This window comes from Zophobas morio, unplaced genomic scaffold (assembly GCF_036711695.1).
Source record: "Zophobas morio isolate AGI-343-1 ecotype UQ-CSIRO unplaced genomic scaffold, CSIRO_AGI_Zmor_V1 ptg000002l, whole genome shotgun sequence".
NCBI classification, from domain to species: Eukaryota; Metazoa; Arthropoda; class Insecta; order Coleoptera; family Tenebrionidae; genus Zophobas; species Zophobas morio.
In genome coordinates this window covers 26,832,590-26,859,073 of record NW_026972107.1, presented here as the reverse complement: position 1 = coordinate 26,859,073, position 26,484 = coordinate 26,832,590, and the positions used below count along the sequence as shown (strand labels likewise).

The 26,484-nt window shown below is 35.0% G+C and overlaps 2 protein-coding genes across 4 annotated transcripts in view; one reads left to right on the top strand and one right to left on the bottom strand.

Moving 5' to 3' along the window:
- Positions 1-26,484, top strand: part of LOC135132103 (lutropin-choriogonadotropic hormone receptor) — a 320,328-nt gene that overhangs the window by 169,905 nt on the left and 123,939 nt on the right. The gene's annotated exons all lie outside the window — the stretch shown is intronic.
- Positions 12,468-14,949, bottom strand: LOC135122862 (uncharacterized). Its single transcript, XM_064047325.1, has 2 exons — positions 14,914-14,949; positions 12,468-14,855 (listed from the first exon to the last, which is right to left on the bottom strand). The coding sequence occupies exon 2, from the start codon at positions 13,662-13,664 to the stop codon at positions 13,251-13,253; it is 414 nt and encodes a 137-aa protein (XP_063903395.1). The 5' UTR covers positions 13,665-14,855; positions 14,914-14,949; the 3' UTR covers positions 12,468-13,250.

Here is a 26,484-nt window from a genome sequence, read left to right as displayed (position 1 = left end):
GCCGGACGACATAGAAAGTAACACATAGGCAGCTCCGATATAAATCATCAGACACGAAAATAACAACTGAACAAATAATATCACCAATACTAAAATATACAATATGCCCGCAAAGTCTGCAATCAGGTCGACAAAAAATCAATATGAACTTCAGAAAAAAAACGTTCAAACAGTGACATTACGGGCATATTTTAAGAAGTTTGAAATTTTAGACTAAAATTGTAAGAGTTAGAACATAAATGACATTTTTTCAAATTGTGTGAATAGATACATCAACGTAAAATGTTATTAGTTGAATAAATAGATTAAATTTAAATGAAAAAGAAACCAACATTTTTAAATAATGCTACCAAAACTTGTAGAGTTGTTAGAGGAGTCAAAGTTGAATTTAAATTTAACAGTGATTTTATTCAATTGAACTGCATTTAACTAATAGTAGTAGTATGGCTTAAAAATAAACAAACAAAAAAATTTTAACACCAATAGATGCGCAATGATAAATATTTTTTGATAAATTGTATCAGATTCATATATCAACTTCTTCAGAAATCCGTAGGTTTTTGAGAACTGACAAGACCGCCGGATTTTTGCCAACTCAAAATGGAACAGACCATAGTCAAAACCGAACTGATCAATTTAATTATAATATTAAAGCGCCCCCAGTGAACAAATGGATTCCTAGTACGAGGCAGTGCTGAAACAAATAAAATTCTTGCAAAATACAAGTTGATGACGTTATAAATTTCCTAAAATTGTAAGCAAACACTATTAAAGTTGTCTGTAAGATGTAGCCTAAGTAAATAATTGTTTGGCAAGTCGAAGATGTGTTTGAATTTCTTTTATTATCAGTTAATACATGCTTTATTTTTTTATGTAATGTACTTGTCTTGCTTCTACCAGACATTTTTTTTTTCACTTTAAAATAAGATTTATCACAAAACAAGGCTGCAATATTTAAAAACCAATAACAATGACTTTATATATTTTTTTTTTTATTATTTCATCATTTATTGTTTTACGAATTTAATTCCGCGCGTCTTGGACATCTGTATATATTTATGAAGCTCATCTTATTTGGAATATACATAAGAAAACCGTATACCTACTGAGATAACAACTCTTATTGCTAGTGCACATAATTGGACGAAATGATTGAGATGAAATACGTTTCAATACTTCAAAAAGCCGATATATTTTTTATAGAAAAACAATAATTTTTGGTATTTTAAACTTCTGTGTAAAGTTGAGATGACATTATAACATTATGAGAACTTACTGTGCATACTTATGTAAAAAAAAGAGTCACTGTAAAACAGAATTTTTGATGATTTATATGAATTGTGTTCGTTCAAAATATGTAAGTCGCGTCATAACCTATTATGTTTATCACCTTTACGGCCTAACTGAATAGGGGTCCTCAAAATATTATTATTACACCAAAACGTTTTTCACTTAAATGCGTCTTCGATTGATAACGTTTTTATTGATTTTAACGTAAAATAAAAAATTGGTCGAAATTTGTTTGGAAAGAACTTCCCTCACCCCTGAAGTTCAATGAAACATATCCAGCATTTTCGAAAAAAATTGATTTTGCGAATTTAATTATTTATGAGAACCCCCATAAGTTGAAATAAACATATGTAAATATCTAAAGTTAAAGTAAATGTAAAGAAGCGTGTTACGCATACATTTCAAATTACTTTTTACTTCACAAAATTTTCTGATGATGTCATCAACATTTTTGCAAGGACACATACATCAACGTGGATTGATGCAGTGTAATGCTAATAATAACAACATTCCCAAATTTTCGGGAGGAGATAAATGAATACATTTTGATTAACGATATTACCATGACCACGATAACCTTAAAACGTTTGCAAAATTTCACAGGAGCGGCCTGGTGTAAAACCGCTTTGATCCCCTCCGATAAATGTCTCTATGTCTTGTTAAAGCCTTCTTTACATTAATCTGCCCCATAATCTACTTAATGAGCTGGTTACACATATTCATCGATAGCAATTTGGGTCGTTTCTATTCCCTTTTTTGAACAGCGATGATTGAATTATTTATTATTCCACTCTTTCGGTGTTTTTGTTGTGTTAAGCATAGGTTTAAAAGATGTACCAATCTTTGCAACATTTCTTCACCCCCATATTTGACTACCTTAACTGGTATGTCCCCCGGTCCTGCCGAATTTCTTTTCTTCATCTGCGATAGACACTCCTGTAGCTCTTCCTTTTTTATCACTCCATATTCTCTATTCTCCTTCAGTTCTATGACCTGATTGAGGAATTCCGTTCTTGTTTCTGTTAACAAATTCTTGTAATATTCTTTCCACTCCTCGATTCAAATTAACGCAGATCTTTGTTTTTGGTTTTTAAGCTTTTTATAGTTTGCCAAACTTTCGTTGATCTAGAGCCACCGATATATGAATTATTTGATTGCATTTCTTCTCCCAGAGCATATTTTTTTCTCTTTTTCGGTCCAGTACTTTCAGAGATTATCTGTCTAATAAAAATCCGGACAGACGGCAAACAGACAGATAGACAGATGGAAACGTGAGACGTATTTCTCCGTAATCTAGGGGTCATGAAACGTCGAGAAAACATAAAAGTAGGGAGTCGGCCGATGGACTCGACTTAGCTTACGCTCAGCAAGTAAAAATATCTCGAGTCCCATGAAATATTAAATATCTAAATATCTACTGCTAAAACTACCATTTAAGCAAAAATACGAAACATTCCAGCTCACAGAATAAACAAGAACTTTTAAAATAGTACTAGTACATTTTGAACAACGTCTTAAATTATGAATTCATATTTTATATATTTGACGTACCGTTGTATGCACTACGTGTCTCATGCACTAAATTAAATTAAATGTGGAAAATATCATTCGCAGAACCACCTGTAGGAAATTTTTCCAACTTAATGTGAAAAGTGTTTGCGCTTTCAATAAAAGACGTTAATAAACACTTCTTAATAAGAATAAAAGCAATAATCAAATACAATAAATATAGTTGTGGTGTACCGTTTTTTAAAATTGGTTTATTAGAAAAGGGATGTGTTTTGAGAACCCCTGTTCTCGTTTTCAAGCAGAAAAACTAAAATTATGGTTTTAAAGGAACATATTTGCTACAAGAACACATTAAAACGGAACACACATTACATATTTGTTACTTTAAAAACATAATTTTTGTTTTTCTGGCTGAAGACGAGAACAAACGACAATAAACATTTAATATTACAAGCAACAACCCAAAAATAAAAAACCTGCTTCCATAATAATAATAATAATACATGTGGTTTATTTCGGTAAAATATTAACACATAAGTAGGCGCTGCACGATTGACATTTTATTAAATTAGTTAGAACACAGTTACCACTATCTCCATATAATAATTCTATACTTATGATACATAATAAAAAAATGCAGCTTTTGGTTTTGATTGGCTGAAAAAATTTCCACTCGCTTGGTTAATAAGAGAACAAAATTTCCAGATAATTTGTATTGCGATGGTAACGTACTGAATTCTGCCCTCTTATTGGCTAATATTTGGTATCGTACGATTTTGTTGGAAATCTGGCGTATGGCAAACGGCTCTCTCACTATTCTTTGCTCACTACCACTACTTTTAGAAAAAATTGCGGCAATTCCCACTAAGACTTGTGCGACCGCCATTGCAATACATAAATACTTTAATTTTATATTTATAATTCAAATCGATAGTGGCGCTGCTACAGGTCGGAAAGTGGGTCATTTCTGACCAATTACTGACGCCTTTCAGGTTTTTCCGCCTCATTGAAAAATGTATCCGTGGACTTTTTAACCTTTCAGGGGTCAGAAAAGTTGTATGTTGCCGACTGATTTTGACTAAAAGTAATCTTTATTACCGGTACCATATACGAAACAATTAGAATGATATATTTTCTGATGTATTAGTCTATAATAATGCTTGGAAGATTTTTAACTTTTCACACATTTGTGTAAGCTTCTTTTTCCCATTATGTTAACTGCTGTATTCAACGCTAAATGTATGACCTGTATTTTGATTTATAGCAACCACTTTGAAGTTTATTTAAAATATGCCGCCAAAACCGTTCGATAACGGCGTTAATCAAATTTTATTGGGCTGTAACGTGAACTGCCATCCCGAAGATATGATTATTGCCTGTCATCTCTTACTTTATTAGTTCATTTCAACTTTTAGTTTGAGGATTATTGGCTAACTTTTTGAATTGAATTACTTGGATGAGTTTTCCAACAACATACGAAATAAACAACGTTTCAGTTTATAATTGTGGCAAGTATGGTATCAATGTAGGTAAAAAACGTTAAGAAAATAAAATACAGCTGCGTGACTGGTAAAGAATAAACGTATTCCGAGTGAACTTTCGACTTTAAGAAATCATTCATGAGCCTTGTCAATATCAGTTCCCCTATCACGACAATGACAAGTGTAACTGTCAAAACAAGAAACGCTTTGATTTAACATCCAATAAATAAAGAGCTCCATTCTGTAGAGAAAGAAAATCGGCGAGATTTTTTTCGGTGAACACTTTTTATTGGATTTAAATCAAGGAACTGAACGTTTGTGCTTTCACGTATATTTTATGATATGCCTGGAAGCTCGAATGCCACTTAATCATAATACCCGGACTAGCGCCACCCAAACAGTTTTATGTTTAGGTAGGTACTGGACAGGTCATGACCTCGTCGAACGAGTCAATCAAAATTGCCAAAGAAAAGTAGTGAAGAGTGGGTGTGCACATTCAGAAGCGCGAGTAATTTTCGAGTACTATCTGGGAGTTGATTATATTGATTCAACCGGTGATAACATAAAAATAGTCTAGTCTCGCCGGAGGATTGTCTTTCTTTTGGATTTGTCTGACTACTTTGCAAATGAAAGCTGCGAGCTGATATATGGTGCTGTGTAAAGTGAAATATTCCAGTTACGTCGAAAGCTGCAATTCTTCTTTAATGCGTATTTATGTTATTTGAGTTATTTAGAGGTAATTGATTCTATTAACACATAATGAGAAAATTACGGCGTTTTTCACTGTGAAATATGCCGACAAAGGTATCGTAAAGTAAGAAACAGCATAACCGATCAAAAATAATGGGGACTTGGGTAAATTATGGGTCTGTAACAACTCCCACAATTACGATACCGTATAAGTGGAGGTAAAGTCGTACGTGTACATACTTGTATACTACCATACCTAGCACCTGAAATCTAACTGTACAGCGTAAAAAAATTAATTTCAGATTTTTTGAAACGATCGGTTAACATGCCCAGTATGGTAAATATTTCTATAAAATCTAAATAAAAATTAACTACAACGAAAAATGTTTGCTTTCATTGTAATTTTTCATGATGGTAAACTTTACAGTGAATTATGTATTTATATTTTTTAAAATACCTATTTTCATGATATTTTACTTAAAAGGCTTAGTTGACATTAGGAATATACCATCGCTTAAATTTGAGTTTCTGCTTACAAACCTTGTTCACACTGTTTTGTACGTTTCACTGTACCTATTGTTTCTAGTTCTAGGTAGTATTTTAATGTATTGCGCGTAATTACAAGGCATGATGTTATCAAAAACGAGTTATTTATTTATTTTAATATTGTTATTTGAAACTTGATATTGATTTTACAATTTTTCTGAATTGTTGTTTTGAGTTAGGTTTATTATTGTAATAGTTATTTAAAAATAAATAAATTAACTAATCCTTGTTTAACTGTTATTCTTACAAATAAACAACAGCAAACCAAATTTGCTGTTAATTTATTTATATACAGCCAAGTAAATTGAGATCTAAATATATAAATAACTTCATTCTCGTATTGTTCTTAATAAGGTTTTTATTTTTAATCTGATCTTAAAAATACTCGGAATTTTTTCAACCTTAGATACAATCAAGAATTTGTCCGTGGAAATAGCAGTTTGCTTAATAAGTACAGTCGTGCTTTAACGTTGCCTTATTTCATAAAATATTTGAAATTATTTTATGCAACGAATTTGTTAAACGTCGAATTGATAAATCGTAACATAGTTTTTCGCAAAGTACATCATACATAGCAACAAATCGAGTCTGCATAAGGCAGTATCTGCCCGAACGTTTAGAAAATAATATTTAGAACGACGTAACGTATACCGACTTTACAAAAACATTTGGTTTCTGGAATCACTGTATTCTAATTCAAATTTGGACTGTCGGACTGAACTTGTCTCAGTTGCACGATTTTACCCCGATAAACGGGTATCAAGCGTGAGGTATAAATTTACCAGAGGTATCTCAAGGATTCAACGTTGTTCTCTGTTATTCCTGTATTTGACTAATGATATTACTTTCACATTGTCGTAAACTTCCGTTTGCTGAAGATTAACGTTGTTTGCCATCATTTTCAAGAGTATCAACGTTCTAGTCAACTTATTATCACGCATCTGTGGTCTCATAATATTGATAATATAATTACTTTAGACATATTGACTATCTGATGTCAATATATTTTACTTATAGTTAAGAAAAAATTGCAGGTTACTTGTTTGGTACTCAGTTTATAAAACCTGCATCAACTCTGTGGAGTCTGTCTAAAGGTGGTTTCTGAAATATTTTATTCATCTGTTAAATAGTCTTCAGTCTGAACAGAATACCAGTCGGTGTTTTCGTATATATACAGGGTCGCTAGAATGTATGGAAACGGTTAAATCTCTTGAAAACCAATTGTACAAATCAGTTGAAATTAGGTATAGGGGCACAAGAAAGAAATTGCGCTATAATTATTCGTGAAAAAAAAATGTTTTGCTTCATTTATTTTCGATATGGAAGGCCAACTTGATTTTTACTTCCAGAGCTTAAGCTAAGGATATTTTCTTGATGTGTAATGACCTTAAAGTACGCAAAAAGTGGTCTCCCATTTTCGTCTGTCTATCCGTCGGTCTGTCTGTCTGTCCAGATTTTAATTAGACAGATAATCTCCGAAAATACTGCCGATTGTTGTTAAATTTTGTAGGTACATTAACATTAGGAATATCCTGTAGATGGTAAAAAGCTCACCAATTACAGTAATTCTCGTTGATCCAAGCTCTTTCTTTCTTTCTCAACTGGTTTATTCTATTAAACAAGACATTTTCATTGTTATGTCTTTTTATCGCAATGGGACTTCGAAAACGAAGAGTAACCACTTGTAAGCCAGAATGTCTGGCCAAATACCGTGATTTAATAATTTACTAAACATCGTTAAAGAGTCACATTGAAGATGTAATCAACAGATTTGTTCGAACTGACAGTGTCAACAAAGAGAAATCTCGTGGAAGACTTTCAGCATCTGAGGAAGTTGTTGATGATTTGAGACGACTTGAGCAGAATCTGCAAACATTTTTGATAAAATTTAAGATATTTAACCGTTTTCATACATTCTAGCGACCCTGCACAATGATGATAGAAGTTCTCTTGAATTTAGCTGCGTCGCAGCGATTGTAAAATTTGTGTACCCTTTATTACACATAAGCAGTTGACACATGGCAAAATTGTGTTTTTCTTTCGAATAATAATTGCTATTTCCTTATCACTGTATGCATTTATCTCACATATTTATTTTTTGAAATGTTTTTTTTTTAATAACTTTTTATTGAAAATCACGTTCCGGTATATGTAGTTAATAGTACTGTTTATTTCAGAGATGAGTCAAGTTGTTTGTAAATAACTTGGTGAATGTTAAAATTAGTACATTAAATTCAATTTGTGTGGTCTAATTTTCCAATTACATTTTCACAATAATTATTATTGATGATAAGTTTTGTGTTTTATGGTAATATGTTTCGTTGATTCAATAACACGAAATTTACATCAGTTTACCTAATACAATTTTTCAGTAAATTCTTTTTTACCTACTGAGCTTAAGCTAGCTTAGGTTCAGGAAGTATAGTAATCGAGTCCATCGAACGACTGGTCACTTTTATGTTCTCGACATTTCATTAACGTACGAAAAAAGTAGTCTCCCGTTTCCGTCTGTCTGCCTGTCTGTCTATCTAGCGTCTGTGTCGATTTTTATTAGACACGGAATCTCCGAAACTACTGGACCGATTGCTGTCAGATTTTGTACGTATATTAGGAATACCGTCTTTAGAAGGTAAAACACTAACCAAAATTTGTTTAGTCATCCCCACCAATAATTTGATGATGTCATTCCAAAGAATTCTATTTTAAAATTATTTAAATGCTATACAATAATATACTCCTATATCTATTTGTGATATACGAATCTGGTTTGAGTTTTTTCCCAAACGGCCAAATGTTCACAAAAGTTAACACAGTATAACATTTTAGCACTAACTCAGGATATGACCGTCCGTGACCATGCAGTTAAGGCGTTAGTATACGGGCCGGCAGTACGATGTCAAACTTGGTCGTTTGTTTTTTTCCCTTATTTATGTTTATGACGTGGTAACATTTTTTTTTATTGATCAAATTAAAAACAAATCACCCCGTTTTCTCGAAAAGGTGAGAATACGCACGAGTTCTACGAGTCATTCTTCTATTGTATAAACAAATACTTAAAGTTACAGCTTGTTATTATTGCTGAGAGCCCATTTTTCGCTTCGGTTATCTGCTTTAAATATATTTGACATTGTATGTGCTTCTGCAATCTTCACAACCCCTTGCAACAAGGGCTGCGGGGGTTTTATTTATACCACTGGTTTTCTTTATAAAGGTTATCACTAAGCAAACATCGCAAAATATAATTTTATAATTTTTCAAAGAAGGTATGATTATTGTGTATTGCATAAGCACCTCATGACATATTTCAGAACAATATTGTAAACTTAATTTACAACTGGATTTGGCTTTGTTGATATTATATAATGTATGTCTTATACTAGTTGTGATGTACTTGATTAGTTTCTTCAATATTTTCATAATAGACTCGTTAAGTTAAAAATTTTTGGGGGTAATTTTTTTCCATTAAAATTGTTAATTTTTGTTTTATAAACTTCAATACTTCATTGTTTAATTTACTTGATTTCCTGACTTTCACACACGCTCATGGACATATAACTTGTGTAAGAAACCCAACGGTGTATCGGTATACAGGAGGTAAACTAGTTATTGACAACGTTTCGAATACGATTTACTCCTTTTCGAGATTTAAACCACTATTTACTCCCATAATAATTATTTATGACGTGCGTCATTGAAACAGTACGTTGTAAATATTGCATTTGAACAAGAAAAGACAATTAAAACCTGGAAACACGTAACATATTTAAGTATATCTTTTGCAGATTATGGACACTTTATGACAGGGTGACATTCTCTTATAAAAGTACATTGACAGCTAAACTGGATATGATTTATTCTATGCGCGTAACAAACTTTTTAAAAAATGTTTTAAAAGTTTTTTTATACAATAAAAATCACAAATCAACAATGGTCATTTGAAAAAATCAGAATAAGGTAAATTTTGTCCACGGCTTTTAATTATCACTTTAACTACAAATCTAAAGATATAAGCCAAGAACCAACGGAAATTAATCATACAGGAATGTTTTCTAAAAGAAGATCGACCGACAGCAGAATTTCAGCCTGCGTTTTGTAGAAATATAAACACTTCCTCTTTTGCGTGAGGTGCAGAAACCGAAAGCCGCCTTTTCAACACATCATTATTTCAAATATTTGCGGAATTTTTCCGTCACAACAACTATTACAGACAAGTCGGCCTATTAAAACCGTTTCTGTAGCACGTTCGTGCAAAAATCCGCACTCCTGAAAGAGCATGAAAGCCGACGACTCAATTTGGCATGCTTCAACCATTTATTCCGATATGGTACCTCGTAAAAAAAGCTTGAAAATGTGCACGTAGTGCGCCAGATGTCGTTTATTAAATTGCCGTCACATTCCGGTGACATTTCGAGAAACAAATTCGAAACAAAAAAGCGCGTGGGACGCGGATATCGCCGTCCACATTTGATTTTTTTCAGCAGATAAGATGTCCGACACGTGTCGCTAGCATGTTTCATAAATGAACTGGATGTCTAAATCTTGACTGGGTAATGTATTAGTTTCAGGTTGGAAGTTATTAGACCGGAAGGGTGCCTGCGTTAAAGGCTTTTGAAATATCATCCCGCTCCCGAAACTTGTATAAATGATGTGTGGAGAGAATTAATGGGGGCGCTTTTATTGTGATCTTTGCAAATTGGAGCGTTTAGAGTACACCCACGCAATCGACCGATAAGTTGCCACGAAAGCTTCAACAAAAATTTAGAACGATTAGAGAAACCACGGGGGACGACTCGGAGACGTTACTGGGTCAGAAAGCTTCATGAAAAATAATGTGCTATTCTTCCGGAGCTTTACTCAACTTTAAGGATTAAAGTTTCCACCGTTTACTACCTTTGAACGGCGCAAACAAAACAACGTTGCGTTGCAAAGCGTCCAGTTTAAAATGGATCTGTTTCCTCAAATCATTACCATAAACGAATTAGCAACATTAACACAACTGAGCATGTTTACTGCCCCAACTGTTTTTCACTTATTTATTTACACAGCCTCCTTACCATTTGCGTTCAAACATTCTTTCTTTTTAAGTTATTATTTACGTATTTGGCAATATCTTTCCAGATAACGTCAAATTTCAGTTTTGTTATGTAACGACAGCCGTTTTCTTTAATATTATCAAAATTTTCTCCCAACTATTGTAAACTTGACGAATGTCTAATTTACGTTTTTTTGGTGATTTTCTTTTATGTTATCTCTTTTTATTTCCCAAGCGTGAGCTAAGGAAGTATTGTAATCGAGTCCGTCGGGCGACCGGTTACTTTCATATTTTCTCGATGTGTCATGACCTCTAGAATATAACAAAATGGGTCTCCGGTTTCTGTCTGCCGTAGTATAATCGTAAACGTGGATAGATCCACAACGTTGTATTTTGAAAATGTAAGCAAAAGGTAAGCAACCCTAAAATACAACATATTACTAAAGTACAAGAAGTACTGTACCTTAAAACATATTTTACAGTAAGTAATTTTTTAGACGATACGAATATGATACACGGCCACTACAAAGTCCTGGAACGGTCGAATAACTTTGTTATTCGAAAAACATTATTTTAGAAATGTAGTGTGGATATAGGCTTTTTTAAAAATACCGAATTGATTCTTTTTTTATTACTTTCACAGAAAAGGCTTCCTACTTTTCTTCAATGGGACACTGAGATTTTTTTGATATATTTTCTGATGCAGAATAAAAAACTACTCTCAGAAATTAGCAATACATTTTTTTCTACTGATATAAAAATACAAAAACAACAATCGAATCCTAAGTACTATCAAACAACTAAACATAATTATAAACCGTTCAGGATGTTTTTAGACAAAAGTGAGCCATGAATTTTTTTCTTCACTTTGGATAAACTGATTTACTGACAAAACGATTTGTCTATCAGTGCGAGACATTCATTTGAGGCTGGTTTGCCACGTTTAGTGTTATTTAGAAATCCTATTATCAAGTTGCAACACTTCTGACTTCTGTCATTAAAATGTAAAATGCCGATAATTATTTTGTTACAACAAAAAATTTCAATAAAGAAGTGGTATCTGCAAAAAAAGATAGTCCCTAACTCAAGCGTGAAGAGTGAATGATGAGAATAGTAAACATATTTTCTGTGACTTTTAAAGTTTTTAAATATTTGTTAATTACAAAATTATTGTAGGTCAGTCGCTCATTTGCAAAGAAAATTGTCGTCACTATAGACGAAAATTTTAAAACTTCATCTTCTTGCAAGTGAAAACCCACTGACACTTTTTCAAATTACAGCTGGTTTCAAAAAAAACGGGACAAATGACAGTGACATGAACGTCATATTCCCATTGCTTTTTATTGATCTATGATAACCTGATTTGCTCATCTTGTCCCTTTTTTTTTTAAACCAGCTGTATGTATTTAGAAAATATCTGCATACCTGCAATGACTACTTTGACAATATAACTAAAAAAATGAATATTTTTGGCTGATTCGCGAAAACATTTTGAAATTAAAAGGGGGTGAGCAAAATGTACAAAATGTTCAACTCGATGGAGTACAAACATAGGAAGGTAAACGGTCACAAAATTTTATGTGAACAAAAAAAAAACATGTTGCAGCAAAAATTACTTTTTTGAGAAAATTCCTTCAATTTCAATTCTTGTGAGCATTTAACATTCGTGTACCTCGATGAAACTTCATCCAAGGATAGGGTGAAAAATTTATGCCTGGAAACTCTCAATGTGCTCCAAACATGTGGCAAAATTTTTGTGGACATGTGGATGCGACTGGAGGAAATTTACCAATCGAAAGGCGACATTGCTGAAAGGCTTGATAATGGGAAATCTTTCGTATGAAGACATATTAAAGGACGGTATGGTAAAAGGGCAATAAAAAACCGCAGGAGCTACACCCTAACATATATTGATTGATATACAAACATAAGATGTTTTAACAGTACGGAGGTCGCAAGCAGAGAGAAAGTACGATCCGCTACCTGGTCCAGCACATGCGCCCCTGGAAGGGTGCGAACTACCGTCTTCTTTAACACTTGCCATCGGGACCTGGGTCGCGTTCTTCTTGGGACGCTCACTCGCGCCCCTACTCGATGACGATGATCCCTGAGGACTCCACACACCACGAGTGCTTGGGTAGCCCCTTCGTCAAAAAGTTGGCGACCCGTTTCTCCGTCGCCACGTAATCCATCCGCGCTCTTCATCCCCGTCTTCATGGGAATCTCGAACAGGAAAGTATGTCCGACATCATCGACGTCCGTCGTTTCCTGAGCTGGTACGGTCAGGAACTCTTTTCTCGGCCTGCCCCGCTGCCCTGTCCTAACAAACCTGGGTCGACCTGGGGCCCTGACGTGATGACTGCCGTCGTCGTCCACTTGGTCTCTTCCAGGTCCGTCGGCGTCGTTCGCGTCCAAGCCCTCTCTCCAGGTAGAACACCCTGCTGCCGAACACTCTTAGGTGGGAGACGCTCGGTACCTTCCCCGTCCACGCTTCGTACGGCGTTCAGCCGGCCAAACTCGCCGTGGGCAATCGATTCCGCAGGTAGTTTGCGGTGTTCACCGCCTCGGCCCAGAACGTGTCCGGCAACCCCGACTTCGCCAGAAGACATTGGACAGTATCCAGGAGGGTGCGGTTCTTCCTCTCTGCCGTGCCGATTTTCTCTGGTTTATATGCCACCGTCAGGCGCCTGGTGATGCCTTCTTCAGGTATCCTCGAACTCACGTCTCGTGTACTCACGACCATTGTCGGACTGAATGCACTTCACGGTTCTCCCCTTTTGGTTTTTCACGAGGCCGTCGCCTTGAACACCTCTGACTTGCATCTTAGGAATCTGACCTCGCACCATTTGGAGTGCTCGGCGATGATCTCGACGAAGTACCTGGCCCTCCCGAGGGATTCCGTTCTCATGTGTCCCCGCACGTCCGTGTGCACCAGGTCCAAGAGGTCCGATTCCCGGTTTGAGTTCTTTGGGAAGATGACCAGAACCCTTCTGGTCATTTTTCCCCTGTAAGCATACATCACAAATGAAACTTTTTGTTGGGTTCATGAATTTCACGATGTCCACGCGGTTGTTTCGGGCGGTGTCGGAAATGTCTTTCGTGTTCACGTGCCCCATGCGTGAGTGCAGGGTAGTAGCTCGAGAGTGACGCGGTTGTTTCGCGCACTCGACAATGCCACACTCGCGTCGCTCGTTGATTAGCGCACAAATTGCCGATCCTCTTCACGCATAGCCCTCCTTTCTTGTCCAGATTCGCTGCTTGTCTTTTTCGAAAACGCACTTCGAACCCGCGATCGGTCATCTTGCTGACGGACATGAGGTTCGTATGCAAGTGGCGCACGTGTAGGGACTTGCTTAGCAAAACTGCAGTTCTCTCACCGGTCGCGTCCGTCGCAAAAGTGCTGTACCCTCGCCCATGGTCCCAGTAGTTGCGTCGTTCGCGATGCTTAACGTACCGCGATTCCAATCACTGAATTCGCGGAAAAGTTCGATGTTGTTGCACATATGCCTGGTAGCTCCGCTGTCCAAACACCAGTCGCGACTTCGATGCGTTGGCACTTGCGACGAAGCCTGTAGACACACGTTGTTGGCGCGTCCGTCGAGTCCGCTTCCCTGCTTACGTTGACACTCGGCCGCCTTGTGGCCCAGTTGCCGGCACTTAAAGCAACGGATTTTCGAGTTTTAACTCCCAGTGGCGTGTTTCTCCCTTCGACCCTTGGCTGCTTCCTTCGTAATCGCACCGTCCGCCATCTTTGTTGGCCACAATAGCGCCGGAAGATTTTTCTGCGCAGGCAATTCGTGACGTGACTCAATGGCACATTGAAAAAGTTCAAAACTGGCTGGCAGGCTATACAACAAAAGGATCGTCAAAAGATAAGGATTGATGTTCACGTCCATGTCGCCTAATTTGTCGACCGAGTCGAAGAAATTCGCCAGGTGTTCACTCACGTCGTCGCCTTCAGCCATTTTGTGCAGTATCAAGCCTTTCAGCAATGTCGCCTTCCTTACCTTTCGATTGGTAAATTTCCTCCAGTCGGATCCACATTTCTCGCGTTGTCCCGCAGTGCTTCACTTGCTTCAGCTCGGTGGGGCTAATCGACAGGATGATGTCCGATCTTGTTTTAAGACCATTTGTGACCCACATATTCAAGCTTTCCATCTCCGTTTCGGGTTTCTTGCACTTTCCGCAGACGTAGTTCCATAAGTCGCTCTTGATGTGTACCGGCTGCTCCAATGACGCGTTTCCCGAATTCATCATCATCATTTTAACACATACTTTCGCGGTTACGCGTGTCCTGGGCCTATAACCTATTAAAGGAAGATATGGTTAAAGGGCAATAAAAATCCGTAGGAGCTACAGCCTAACCTATATTGATTGCTACACAAACACATCTTAACAGTACGGAGGTTTGCAAACACAGAGAGAGTACGATCGGCTACCTGGGCCGTAACGCAGCGATCCGAAACTCGCTCATGCGCCTCTGAAAGGGGCGAACCACGGTCTTCTTTAACAAGACATTTCTCCTTTCATTATCCACTACGTGAATTAGAGAACGAAAATGATGACTCAAATTTTTCTAGTCAAATAATCGAAATGGAATAAAATACTAAAGCGTTACTTGGTAGAGGCTTTTTTTTAATTTCAGAAATTGTTTAACTGAAAGGAACATGTATTACGATTCTTTAAATGACTATTTTATTTTATGTTGTATCATTTTACTTTCTGGATGGATGCTGTGAGCTTTTAAGATCCAAAAACAATGGTAGACACTACCATAAAACTATGGACGGTGATCTCTTCAAATAATGAGTGCAAAACCAGTTAATTCCTGCTTTACAATTTGACGCGTTCAAAACTGTGAGTGTGTTAGATAACGCACCTTACCATTCTGTCCGCCTTGAGAAACCTCCTATTCGCTCAATTAATAAAATTATAATGCAAGGTTTTCTAAAAAAATAATATTAGTTTTGAACCAACCTTCACAAAAAAGCAACTGTGGGAATTAATTGAACCTCTCTTATCTACTTGTCCCACAAAATATGAAATTGACACAATTTGTGGTAATAACGGAATAGATGTATTAACGCTTCCTCCTTATCACTGTGAGTATAATCCCATCGAACTGGCTTGGTCTCATTGTAAGCGTTATTATAACAAACACATAAATATGTTGACCGATGATACGGACAGAACTATAAATCTGTGGACTGAAGCAGTAACTAGCTTTACTCCTGAAATGTGGAGAAATAGTATTAAGTACTGTGAACAACTCATTCGCGACGACTAGTGCAAATATATGGGCAGTTTCAGTGTTCTACCGATTATTATTATAAACTTGGCGGAAGATGCAGACGACTCTGACTCTGATTTTTTAATTTCGTCAGATGATGAGTCAGATCTGGAAATAATAGACGTCTCTAGTACTTATTGTTCTCATTTTTATTTTTTTAATAAATTTTTTCCTCATCTGCATTTTATTTAGAGCATTATTCGGGTATACGAACGGTCAAACAGTCCAAAGTTCTTAGGTTAAAATTCGAGTCCGCTATAAATGTTAAACTATCAACGTGCTGGTGGTACACACAATCTTCTCTATCAACAATACTTATTCCGCAAATTCTACATGTATTATTATAATTACAAAGGAAGACAACTCTTAACTTTTGACAGAAGCAGACAAATCTAACCTCTTTTTAATTTGTTTCTTTTTGTACGTAACATTGTCTATACTTCAATGGTTGCTTAGTATTTTACTATTACCTACTTTTTTTGTTCAGTTCTCCTGATTGTATGTGTAATTGAATAAGCTACAAGATCACAAGTTGAATTATTAAACAAATACATATTTTTTTGAGTAGTAATATAATAAAATTGCATATTCGTTTGATGAACCCACCACTTCCATTACTATTAAAGACTTGAGCTGCCAGATATTTCATTTTTAATTTCTCCCTCATTAACTGTACCCAAAATTTTAACCGCATCTTCTTTTTTTGGACATTTAATAGTTAAACTACCATTGTGACTTTGCTTAGTGTTATAGTAACAACAATATCGGAATTAATTTGATTACAAAATCACAATCTTGTCAAAGTCGACTGGTTTCGAAGTGTTAATTAATGCACTTTTGAAAGTGATTAGAGGACCGACGATCCCTAATCGCCATTTTTTTAGACTAAGGTATTTAAGAGTATAGGAATAGTCTTCAGTGTGATTACTGGTGCGAATGTCGCACTATTTCCTCCATTCCCTGGACGGGTAGCAGTCCTATTCGACAGAAGTGAATCAGACGCATCTGCATTCTTACCCATTTTTTTTTCGATGTTTTGTATACGTACAGATAGTAGTGAAAATAAAATAATAACTCGAATAATATATTTAATCGACTACTTGAGAAACGACATTTGATTTTCCTGAAATTGTGGAAACAAACTAATGTGATTATTGTTACATTCTACCGACTAAAGTAGTTGTATTTATTATGATTCAAAGATTGATGGCGTTATTTCGAAAAATTTATGCGGTCATGCTTCAGAAACTAAGAAAACTGTGTGTAAATAGCGTTACAGATTTTTTATCTCTAAAATGAAGTACGATAATCGCATCAGGATAATGCTGTAATCTACGTGTTGAGCACAAGCTGAAATGCCTGAAAAATGATCTCCACTCATGCAATGCGCGCATTTTTCATCGTTAAGTTCAGTTAATTATTGTGTAGTAATCAGATAAAACCCATCTTAATGATCTTGATGATATAGCAGGTAAAGCACCGGCGGACCGAAATTAGGTGTAGATAAGTAGCAGGTTGTGAAATTACAAAGTCATTTTCACGCTCTACTGAATACAGTCATACTTGTATCTCCGTGACCTTTCCACTGGGATATGGCTTTTAGGACACGACGGGGTTTCAATTAAATATAAACATCATCTAATTAAAATGAAAGGGGAAGAGTTAAATTACGTGAAGAAAGCTGTGTTTCATTAGGCACCTGCTTTAATCTCTACACATCCAATTTTTCTAATTAAAACATTAATGATTTCTGTGGAATAATTAAACGGTTTATTTGATCCTTTTTTTTTTGACGGCTGCAAGCTTGACGAGCAAATATATCATCACTAATTCAATCGCATGTGTTTACAATGGCGTCGAGGAAACGTTTAATGTAATTTATTATTTTTATTATTTGGATAGCGACCTGTCCCGAACAGATGCATCCAACATTTTAAATGTTGTGACAGCTCAATTTATTTCCGATTGTAAAATTAGCATATTTTGTAACTCTAGCTAATGAAATCCGGGATGCTTGTGGAATTGACCGACGTCAAATAAACATTACTTTAAATAAAATTTGGAATATCTTCGATCGTGCGGTTCTTAATTAATTCAACTTTATTGCCTTGATCGTTATTGTCACATTATCTCTAACAAGAGTTTCATCAACAGCTGTAACTCATAACATCAATATAGTCTTTCAAAACAAATTACAAGCCATATCCACCTTCCATTAATTAAGCTTCTCAAATAGGTTACTGTGGGATATTTCTTCTTAATTCTTTTTTTTTTCGTTTCTTAACTATGATAACTAGTTTTAGTGAAGCACCGGTGATATAATCATAATTTATTTTCACATACGTAACAGCATGTACACAACACATCGAACTTAAATAGCCTTTTAGACCGAAAATATTTATTCTGAATACGTTTAACTCCTCACCACTGGTTTTTATGTACAAAAACTCATTACAGAATATGACACGCTGCACAATTCATTTTATTAAATTATTATTTAACAAAATTACACCAAATTTGCAACCAATTTCGCATTTTCTCAGTTTTTTTAACAAATAAAGTGTCTGGTAGTGAAATAGAATGTACTCCTTCAGAACTGAGAGCATCTACACAAAAAAATTGCTCTAATGTTATTTCGACAGAACTTCCCTCGGCCCTGAAGCGTGCAACCCGACAAATCCCAGTTCTTTGAAAAATTATAAAAAAAAATGCGATTGTTGTTTTCTGATAACCGTATAACCTATAAACTAGTGGCGTAAATAACATGCAAGCTCCTTTTTGACTTGAATTTTTCAATCTTCAACTTTTCTTTTTTTTTTTTGTTTCTCCAGTGTTTCGATTTGCAATTTTTCGAGTTTTCAGATTTACATTTTTTAATTTTTTAATTTTCCAACTTTTGAATTTTCCAATTTTTAGATTTAGTTATTTTATCAATTTGAGTTTCACGAACTTTGAATTTTTCATTTCTTCAAATTTTCTGGTTTTATATTTTTTTTATTTTTACAATTTCAAATTTTACAAGTTTTCGTTCCTTCATTTTTCCATTTGCAATTTTTCAGTTTTTCATTTTCTATGTTATGATATGCATATCTTCAAATTTCATTTTTAAATTTTTCAATTTTTGCAATTTTTCGGTTTTCATTTTCTGAATTTTTCAACTTTTCGTTTCTTCAATTTTTTACTTGCAATTTTGCTAGTTTTCATTGAAAATATGTAATAAGTAAGACCTGCGATTTTTTTTAATAAAGTTCTAGTCAGTTCCATTCTTCTGGTGAATATTTAATGATACATGTACCCTTTTAGTAATTAAATGACAGATCTTAACACACGAAAAATATTTCAGATTTTGAATATTTCAAATGTCAAAATGACAGGAAGGCAAATATATAAATCTTACCATAGCCGACTAGATCTTACCAACCTTTTTCAGTTTTAAACAAAGTTGGCATATTTAAAAAATAGATAATATAAATCATTGGAATGAGTTTGTGATTGTTTGCTGTTACCCTTATCCAAATTTCAAACCATCTGCAGTTGACTAATTAAAGCTGAAACAGCTAATTACGGTCATCTGTCGCCACTCCACCAAAATAACGAAGTATAACATCCAAAATATAATTAAACGAGTCGTGGTTGATGTCACATAAACTATTAATTAAATTATAATTACTACACATGAGTACTATCGATCTGGTTAAGACATTAGTTCTGCATGTGTTACAGTTTAAACAATTTCTGTTATTAAATCTAGAAATTTGAAATACAATTTTACTTAACAAATGAATACAGTCGGTTTTGTAAGTGAGAAAGCTATGTAGGAGTTTAACACTAAAAATTAAACGCCTAGTGTGAAGAAGGCTACAACTAAATCTGGCCAGCAGAGCGGTGTGATTATATCCCCGTGGAGGATAAACACCGTCCATTAGGAATGAAAGAAATTTAAGATATTTCCGCTGTACTGACTCAACTTAATGTACATAGGTAGAATAAATAGGATACCATATAACAGTAGCATGTTCTAACCTAGAGCGTATGAACGAATAATACAAATTAAGCAGAGCTTGTACATTGGTAAAAGGATATGATTTCTAAAAGTGAATTTATAATCAAATGTAACCCCTAAATCTTTGAATGAGTCCAATCGGCTTAAGACCACTGAATCAATCGAATAATCGTAGATGGTAGTTTTTTCTTTCCTGGAGTAGCTGACAACAACACATTTGTTGATATTTAAGAATAAACGATTTTTTTCACTCCATGCAGATAATAAGTGTAAATTATCCTGTAAAAGCTGACAGTCTTGTATCGTATTAACTGTCAAAAATAGCTTACGATCATCAGTTTTTGGCAGGTCGGCAAGTCCACAATATCATGCACGTATAGTAAAAAAATTAGAGGACCTAGGTTAGACCCTTGCGGCACACCAGAGGTGGGACAAAAGCCGTCAGAAACAAAATTCTTATACTTAACAAAAAGTTTCCTGTCCAGGAGATAAGATTTAAACAGTTGAAGCAATGAGTTAGAAAGTCCAAATGAGCCAAGTTTCGCAAGGAGTACATAGTGATCAATCTGATCAAAAGCCTTGTTAAAGTCAGTGTAAATGACATCTACTTGACTGTTATCATCAAGAGGCTCTGAGACATACTGACTGAAACATGATAGGTTTGTTATAGTTGATCTCCTTTCTACGAATCCATGTTGAAACGGAGTAATAAAGCTTATATAATACGTTTGTGAATAACTGATTCGAATATTTTAGAAAAGTTGCAAAGGATACAAATGTGTCGATACTTGTCAATATGGGCCGGATCATCCTTTTTGAATACCGGAGTAACAAAGGCTTCTTTCCAAATCTGGGGAAAAGACAACGATTTAAGAATAAGATTAAATAAGTAATGTAAGGGCATTACGAAAATGGAGGCACAGTCTTTTAAGAGGAAGCTTGGCACATTGTCGACACCAGCTGTTAAGGAGTCCTTGCATTTTTTAAGGATTGGAGAATTTCTTCTTCTGTTACTTGCTCACTGTTTATCCTCAAGTTACTTAAATCATAAAATACCGTTGAACTGGCATAAGATGGGTCCGAGGTCACATAAACACTATTGAAGAACAAACCAAATGAATTAACAATTTCAAGCGGTGTCGATAGCTCTTTATCGTCGTATTTCATAAGAGGTGGGATTCTGGATCTACCTTTCTTCGTTTGGACGTAAGTCCAGAACTTCTTGGGATTAGAGGAGATGGAAAATTGAATTTCATTTAGATATTTAAGGTAACCATTATGGATCAATGTTTTGCATTTAGCTCTGTATTGTTTAAAACGATCTTGGCAATGCTGGGTTTTGTGTCTTTTAACTTCTTTACGACAAACGGTTTTCAGGCGTATCACATCAATGATTTCAGAATCAAACCAAATAGGGTAGTACTGAGTTTTGTTTCTAGACCTGATCTTGGGGACTGACATTTCAAAAATTTGATACAAGACTTCATAGAACCTTGAACAAGCCTCATTAACATTTGTTAAACCTTGTAGGAATGACCAATCTGTTTTGAAGAGTAAGTCATATAGTAGTGGGAAGTGACCCTTACGAAAGTTAAATTGCGTAGAGTCTGAATTAAAAAAAATATATTGGTTACTAGATTTCATTTTGGGTACCAACAGAATATCTAAGGCAGGATGGTGGTCGTCCTCAGGTATGCAGGGTCAATGGGCCCTGAGAATATTTTCCGAATCGTTGCACACGAATATTGTTGATGTTACTATCCGTGTCAGCTATATTCTAGATGGTAGAGACAGTGTCCATATCTGCAGCGGAACGATCATCTCGAGACATAGTTCCTGCCTGTTCCGGAACATTAATAATACCAGATTCTTCCTACGTTTTTGTCTCTCGAAGACCTCTTGAGCTATATCTTCAAATTAAGTTTGTGGTGTATTAGGCTGGTGATGATTATTGAGCTCCTCTTTTAGAGCGTTAATTTGTTACTGAAACGTATTTTTCAGATCCTCTAGAGAAGAAGCAAATTCAGATCGAAGGCTACCAGTTAATGATTTTATGTCACTGACTACCGATAAGTTTTTATCACAAGAATTACATATAATTTTTACAGATTTTGATTTGGACCTTGTCATTTTTATGTCGCTTTCAGAGAGGCCAACACATTTGTGATGTACTGGATTACGACAGGTGTCGCAAGGTACATTGCTCTCGTGAGATTTAATAATTTGCTCACAGATACGACAAATCATTTCGGTGGTAATAGGAAATAACAGGGACACTTAGCACCTAGAGGCCTATCAAAGGCCACAGTAAGAAATATGTAAATTAAGGAATTATGTAAATCTCGAATAAAATAGTGCTATATAATTAACAGAAAAAGACGGTAAAATATCTTCTTGTGGACATTGTTGCTTAGCATATTTGAAAGCGGGATTCACAAACCATGCGTTCATAATCTTCCGCTACGGAAATCGAATGGATCGTTTACCATGCATTTCTTCACGATCTCTTAGTGCCATTTTCGCTTTTTGACTTTCTGTCTTTTTCCCTTATACTGAGAAAACTCAGTACAAAAATTCTTTAAAAAATAGATGGTATGTCGGTAGTTCCAAAATGACCTAGTTAACTTTGGTATTTAAACTAAATTATATTATATTTAGGATTTACCATAGACACCCTTAGTTTTCCCTTACTTCTCTTACAGCCCAGTTTATCCTCTAGCGTATTCAATGCGACCAACTGTACATGTCTCCGGCAAGCATATCAGTAGTCAGCAACATGAAGAATTGCTAGACTCGATCGCCGAAGGCAGCCGAAACTCTTTAGTTCCGATTGCCTTGAACCAAATATCGGGTAACTTACACTTTGAGGTAGGGGGCCGTAAGCCAACGGCCTCCATTTTCCGCCTGCTGAGACACCTGTCAAAACTTAAGACTTACCAGTAAGTTGTTGCATATATCGCAAAACACTTATGGAACGTTTACTTCTCACCACTCCGCATAAGCTCAACTGATATCAGATGTAGGAAATAAAATTTCTATTTATCGTCCTTCTTTTAAGCCATAAAACTGGAAAATTCAACCCAACCTAACATTTATCTGAGAGCCTTCCATCTGCCACCATACTGACACTAATACCAGACTAAAGAATACACATTTAATTCGTATATCTTTCATTCGTTTTACAGATTCCAAGACTTTTGAAGCAACCTTCAGACCACAGAAAAGAATAAGAAAAAATGAGATTCTCTTCTTTTTTCTTTTCTTGTAAATTTCGTACCAGAGTTAAGTACCTAAATCAAAGAAACCTTACACTCAGTTGGACGGAACTGATATTAACGCATCTGTATGCAACGACTTCCAAAATTGCTTGCAAAAGTCACTGTGTTGAAATTATTCAGAGCTCTGTAGGATATACATCCTCTCTTAAACCTTGCAAAATTGTGACATCGGCGTCTTGTATCCGAACTAAACTCTCAGTTTCTGTTGTGCATTGTGTTTTATTTAGGTATGTTGCTTCTTGTTAAAAAAATCCGTATACCTTAATAACCGTTCTGTCTGGATTATAGATGAACATCTTATTTTAACACCTGCAACAATATTTCTTTAAACGTTTACTTAGTTAAATATCGAAAGAGTGTTCGGACGAGAACACGAGGCACAATTAAACAAGGCAAATGATTTTATGACCTTCCCTTGAACACTCGGTTCACAACCCTCCTCGCCCCCAATACGGATGATATGCCATTCGAATATTGTTGCAGCTTTACTTTAAGCTTAATAATAATTGACAGGTTGGGGCTACTTCTGGTGACAAACAGGAGATAAGATCGTTGTTCTTTAAAAATTGTGCATGGAAGCGAGTACGTAGGTCACTACCTAATTAAATAAAAAAGAATGTTTGGACGAGAACACTAGCGCAATCAAGTTCGAACGTCATAAAATCGTTTGATCTGTTAATATACCGTTCTCATTTTGAGGGATCTAAACTGTATCTTTCGCTTATAAAACGTTGCGATATATTTATTAGGTAAATGTATACTTTTTCGAGCGAACATTGATCATTCTGACTTTAAAGTAAAAACTCCTATACCTACCCATGATAACTTTCTCGAATGGTTATTACCGCAACTTGACACCATCATAAATAAGTTTATCTAACTTCGTAACTTGGTGGGTACTACTTTAAAATGAGAGTGGTCACAATTCGCATGGCGAGAAGCTTCACCATTTCTTTTCATAGAATCTATCCAGGTACTTACATCATAGATCGTTAAATTAAAATTCATGTAGTGAATACTCACAGTTCAAACCCCGATCTATGTGACGTAAAGCAAGCAAATTTTTCTGTTAATGCCTAGAATTTTATCAGGCCGCAGGGAGTGAATATAGGACCGCCCGAATTTAATAATTTGCACTTACCAACAACAGAATAATGTAATGTTTATTCAGCGATGAAACAAAAATAAATTTATTTGTTTCTGATGATATATTTATTGGCCAAAGAGTACCAGTCCACCTTATTTGATAAAAATCAAACCATAAAGACTGTCGGGCTGAGGTTTATGCAGATATTCTTAACAACATTATGCTGTCACAAAGCATACCGAAAGATACAGCAAACTCTGTCAGAAAATGGTTTAAAGCGAAAAGAGTCGTCGTTATGGAGTGGACAGCGCAGTCACCGGACTAATCCGATTAAACATGTATGGTATCCGATCGAAGGGTGCATTGCAGATAAGAAATTTTTCTCAAAACCAGAAATAGTTGAAACAATAAAGGTAAATTTAAATAACATTGTCCATAAAACCATTGAGAATTCGGTTGACTCCATATCAACAAGTCGTCGGCAGTTCTCGGCAGAAAAGATACTGCAGCCTATATAAAATGGAATGTTTCATAGAACAACAATATTTCAATGTACCTATAACTTTGTTTTTAAATAAGCATCTAGACGAACAATAAAATATCTTGTATCCATTATTTACAAAATGTATAGTCTTTTTATAGTCGTTTGATATAAACATACTTATTTCCAATCTACAATGCCAACTAAACTGTTATATATTTTTTTAAATACTACACATATTAAAAAAATGCAGTTTAACCTACTTTTGCTTCCCGAGCATAAGCGAAGTAAGTATTGTATATTTTACTACTATTAATACAAGGTGTCCCAATCAAAACTCCGCCGCCTTATATCTTGAGAACAGATAATCACATAAAAGTCTCTAAACGCCATTGTTTTTAACTTGAAAGGAAAAGCTTTATTTATTACATTGCAAATAAAACGCATATATGGCATCGATGTCGCTACGCAAACCTGTATTTTTTTAAATTGCAACGTATATTTGTTAACGGTTTTTTATAGACCGTTGAATTGTGATTCCAGTGATACACCACAGTTACGTATTAATTTTAGTTTCAGTTGATAAGAAAGTAAAATTTATAACCATCAAAATAATAAAAGTTGAGTGAATAAAGCAGTTTACACTTTATTTTGTAGTTATCAAGATCTGTTTTAAAAGCAATTATTTTACCAGATATTCGATTGGAACACCTTGCATATTGAAGATATGTCAATAAAATATAATAAGGGTCCTCTCTTCTAAACAAAATGCGACTGTGAAAAAGTAGCAACTTTTAAAATTTCGAAAAGAAAAAACACATTTTTAATCGTATTGCTTTGATCTGTTTCAATTATTAAAATAAGAAAAAATTATGTTTATTTTCATCGATAACCGCTTTTTGTTAATCCTTTATTTAAACAGTAAAGTTTGGATTGTACCATAATATTAACATAAACTTGTAGATATGTACAATGAAGTAGGTAGTTTTTCATTGGAAGATGTGTTGATGATTATCCCATCAACATCTTTATTTTTCATCTCTCAATTATAGACTTATACTACCTTAGAAACGGTTGCTATTAAGAAGTTCATAACGCCCTAGAGCATTATAGAGAGAATAGCTCGCGTTATGTCTTTATCACGCCCGCTACTTTAAATTTCCGTTTGCCTTTGTAGCTTTTCTAAGATTTTAACAACCCGTGTTTTTTATCTATGCAAACCACATGTGAACGCCATGTTCAAGCTTACTAGTTTCAAAATACCGGGTTACTATTAATGATTGCAACAAATTTTTGTATTGGCACTTCTGAATTATTAGCATCCATACTAACTTTTTTTCTGAACTCGTGTAACAAATGTGTTGATTGGTTGAGACAATGGCAGCTGTCATGAATGTAACTTTGACAATCAGATATGCCAGCGTAATATTTTAAATAGGTTACCAACCTGACAAAAAAAGATCACAATTATTAATAGTCACTCGGTATTTCAAAGCTCGATCTAAACTTATTTTAATTCTTGAATCTGGTGAAAAATAAGATGATGTATGCACCGCGAACGTTATTAGATTACAACGCTCTAGGAACATAAATAACTTACTGTTACAACTGTTGATATTATATATGTTATTGTTTCAACAAACTATCAAAATGTAGAAACAAAAGCAAATAAAAAAAATTATCGAAAGTTATTCCGACAGAAATTGTCTCGCCTCTAAAGTACAGTTGAGCAAATACAGCGTCGAAAAGTTATCAAATTTAACTTTGAGAATTTTTTGTTCTACTTTGCCTCAATAA

Coding starts and splice junctions, on each gene's coding strand:
- LOC135122862 (XM_064047325.1), bottom strand. CDS start 13,664: ATGGGGCACGTGAACACGAAAGACATTTCCGACACCGCCCGAAACAAC.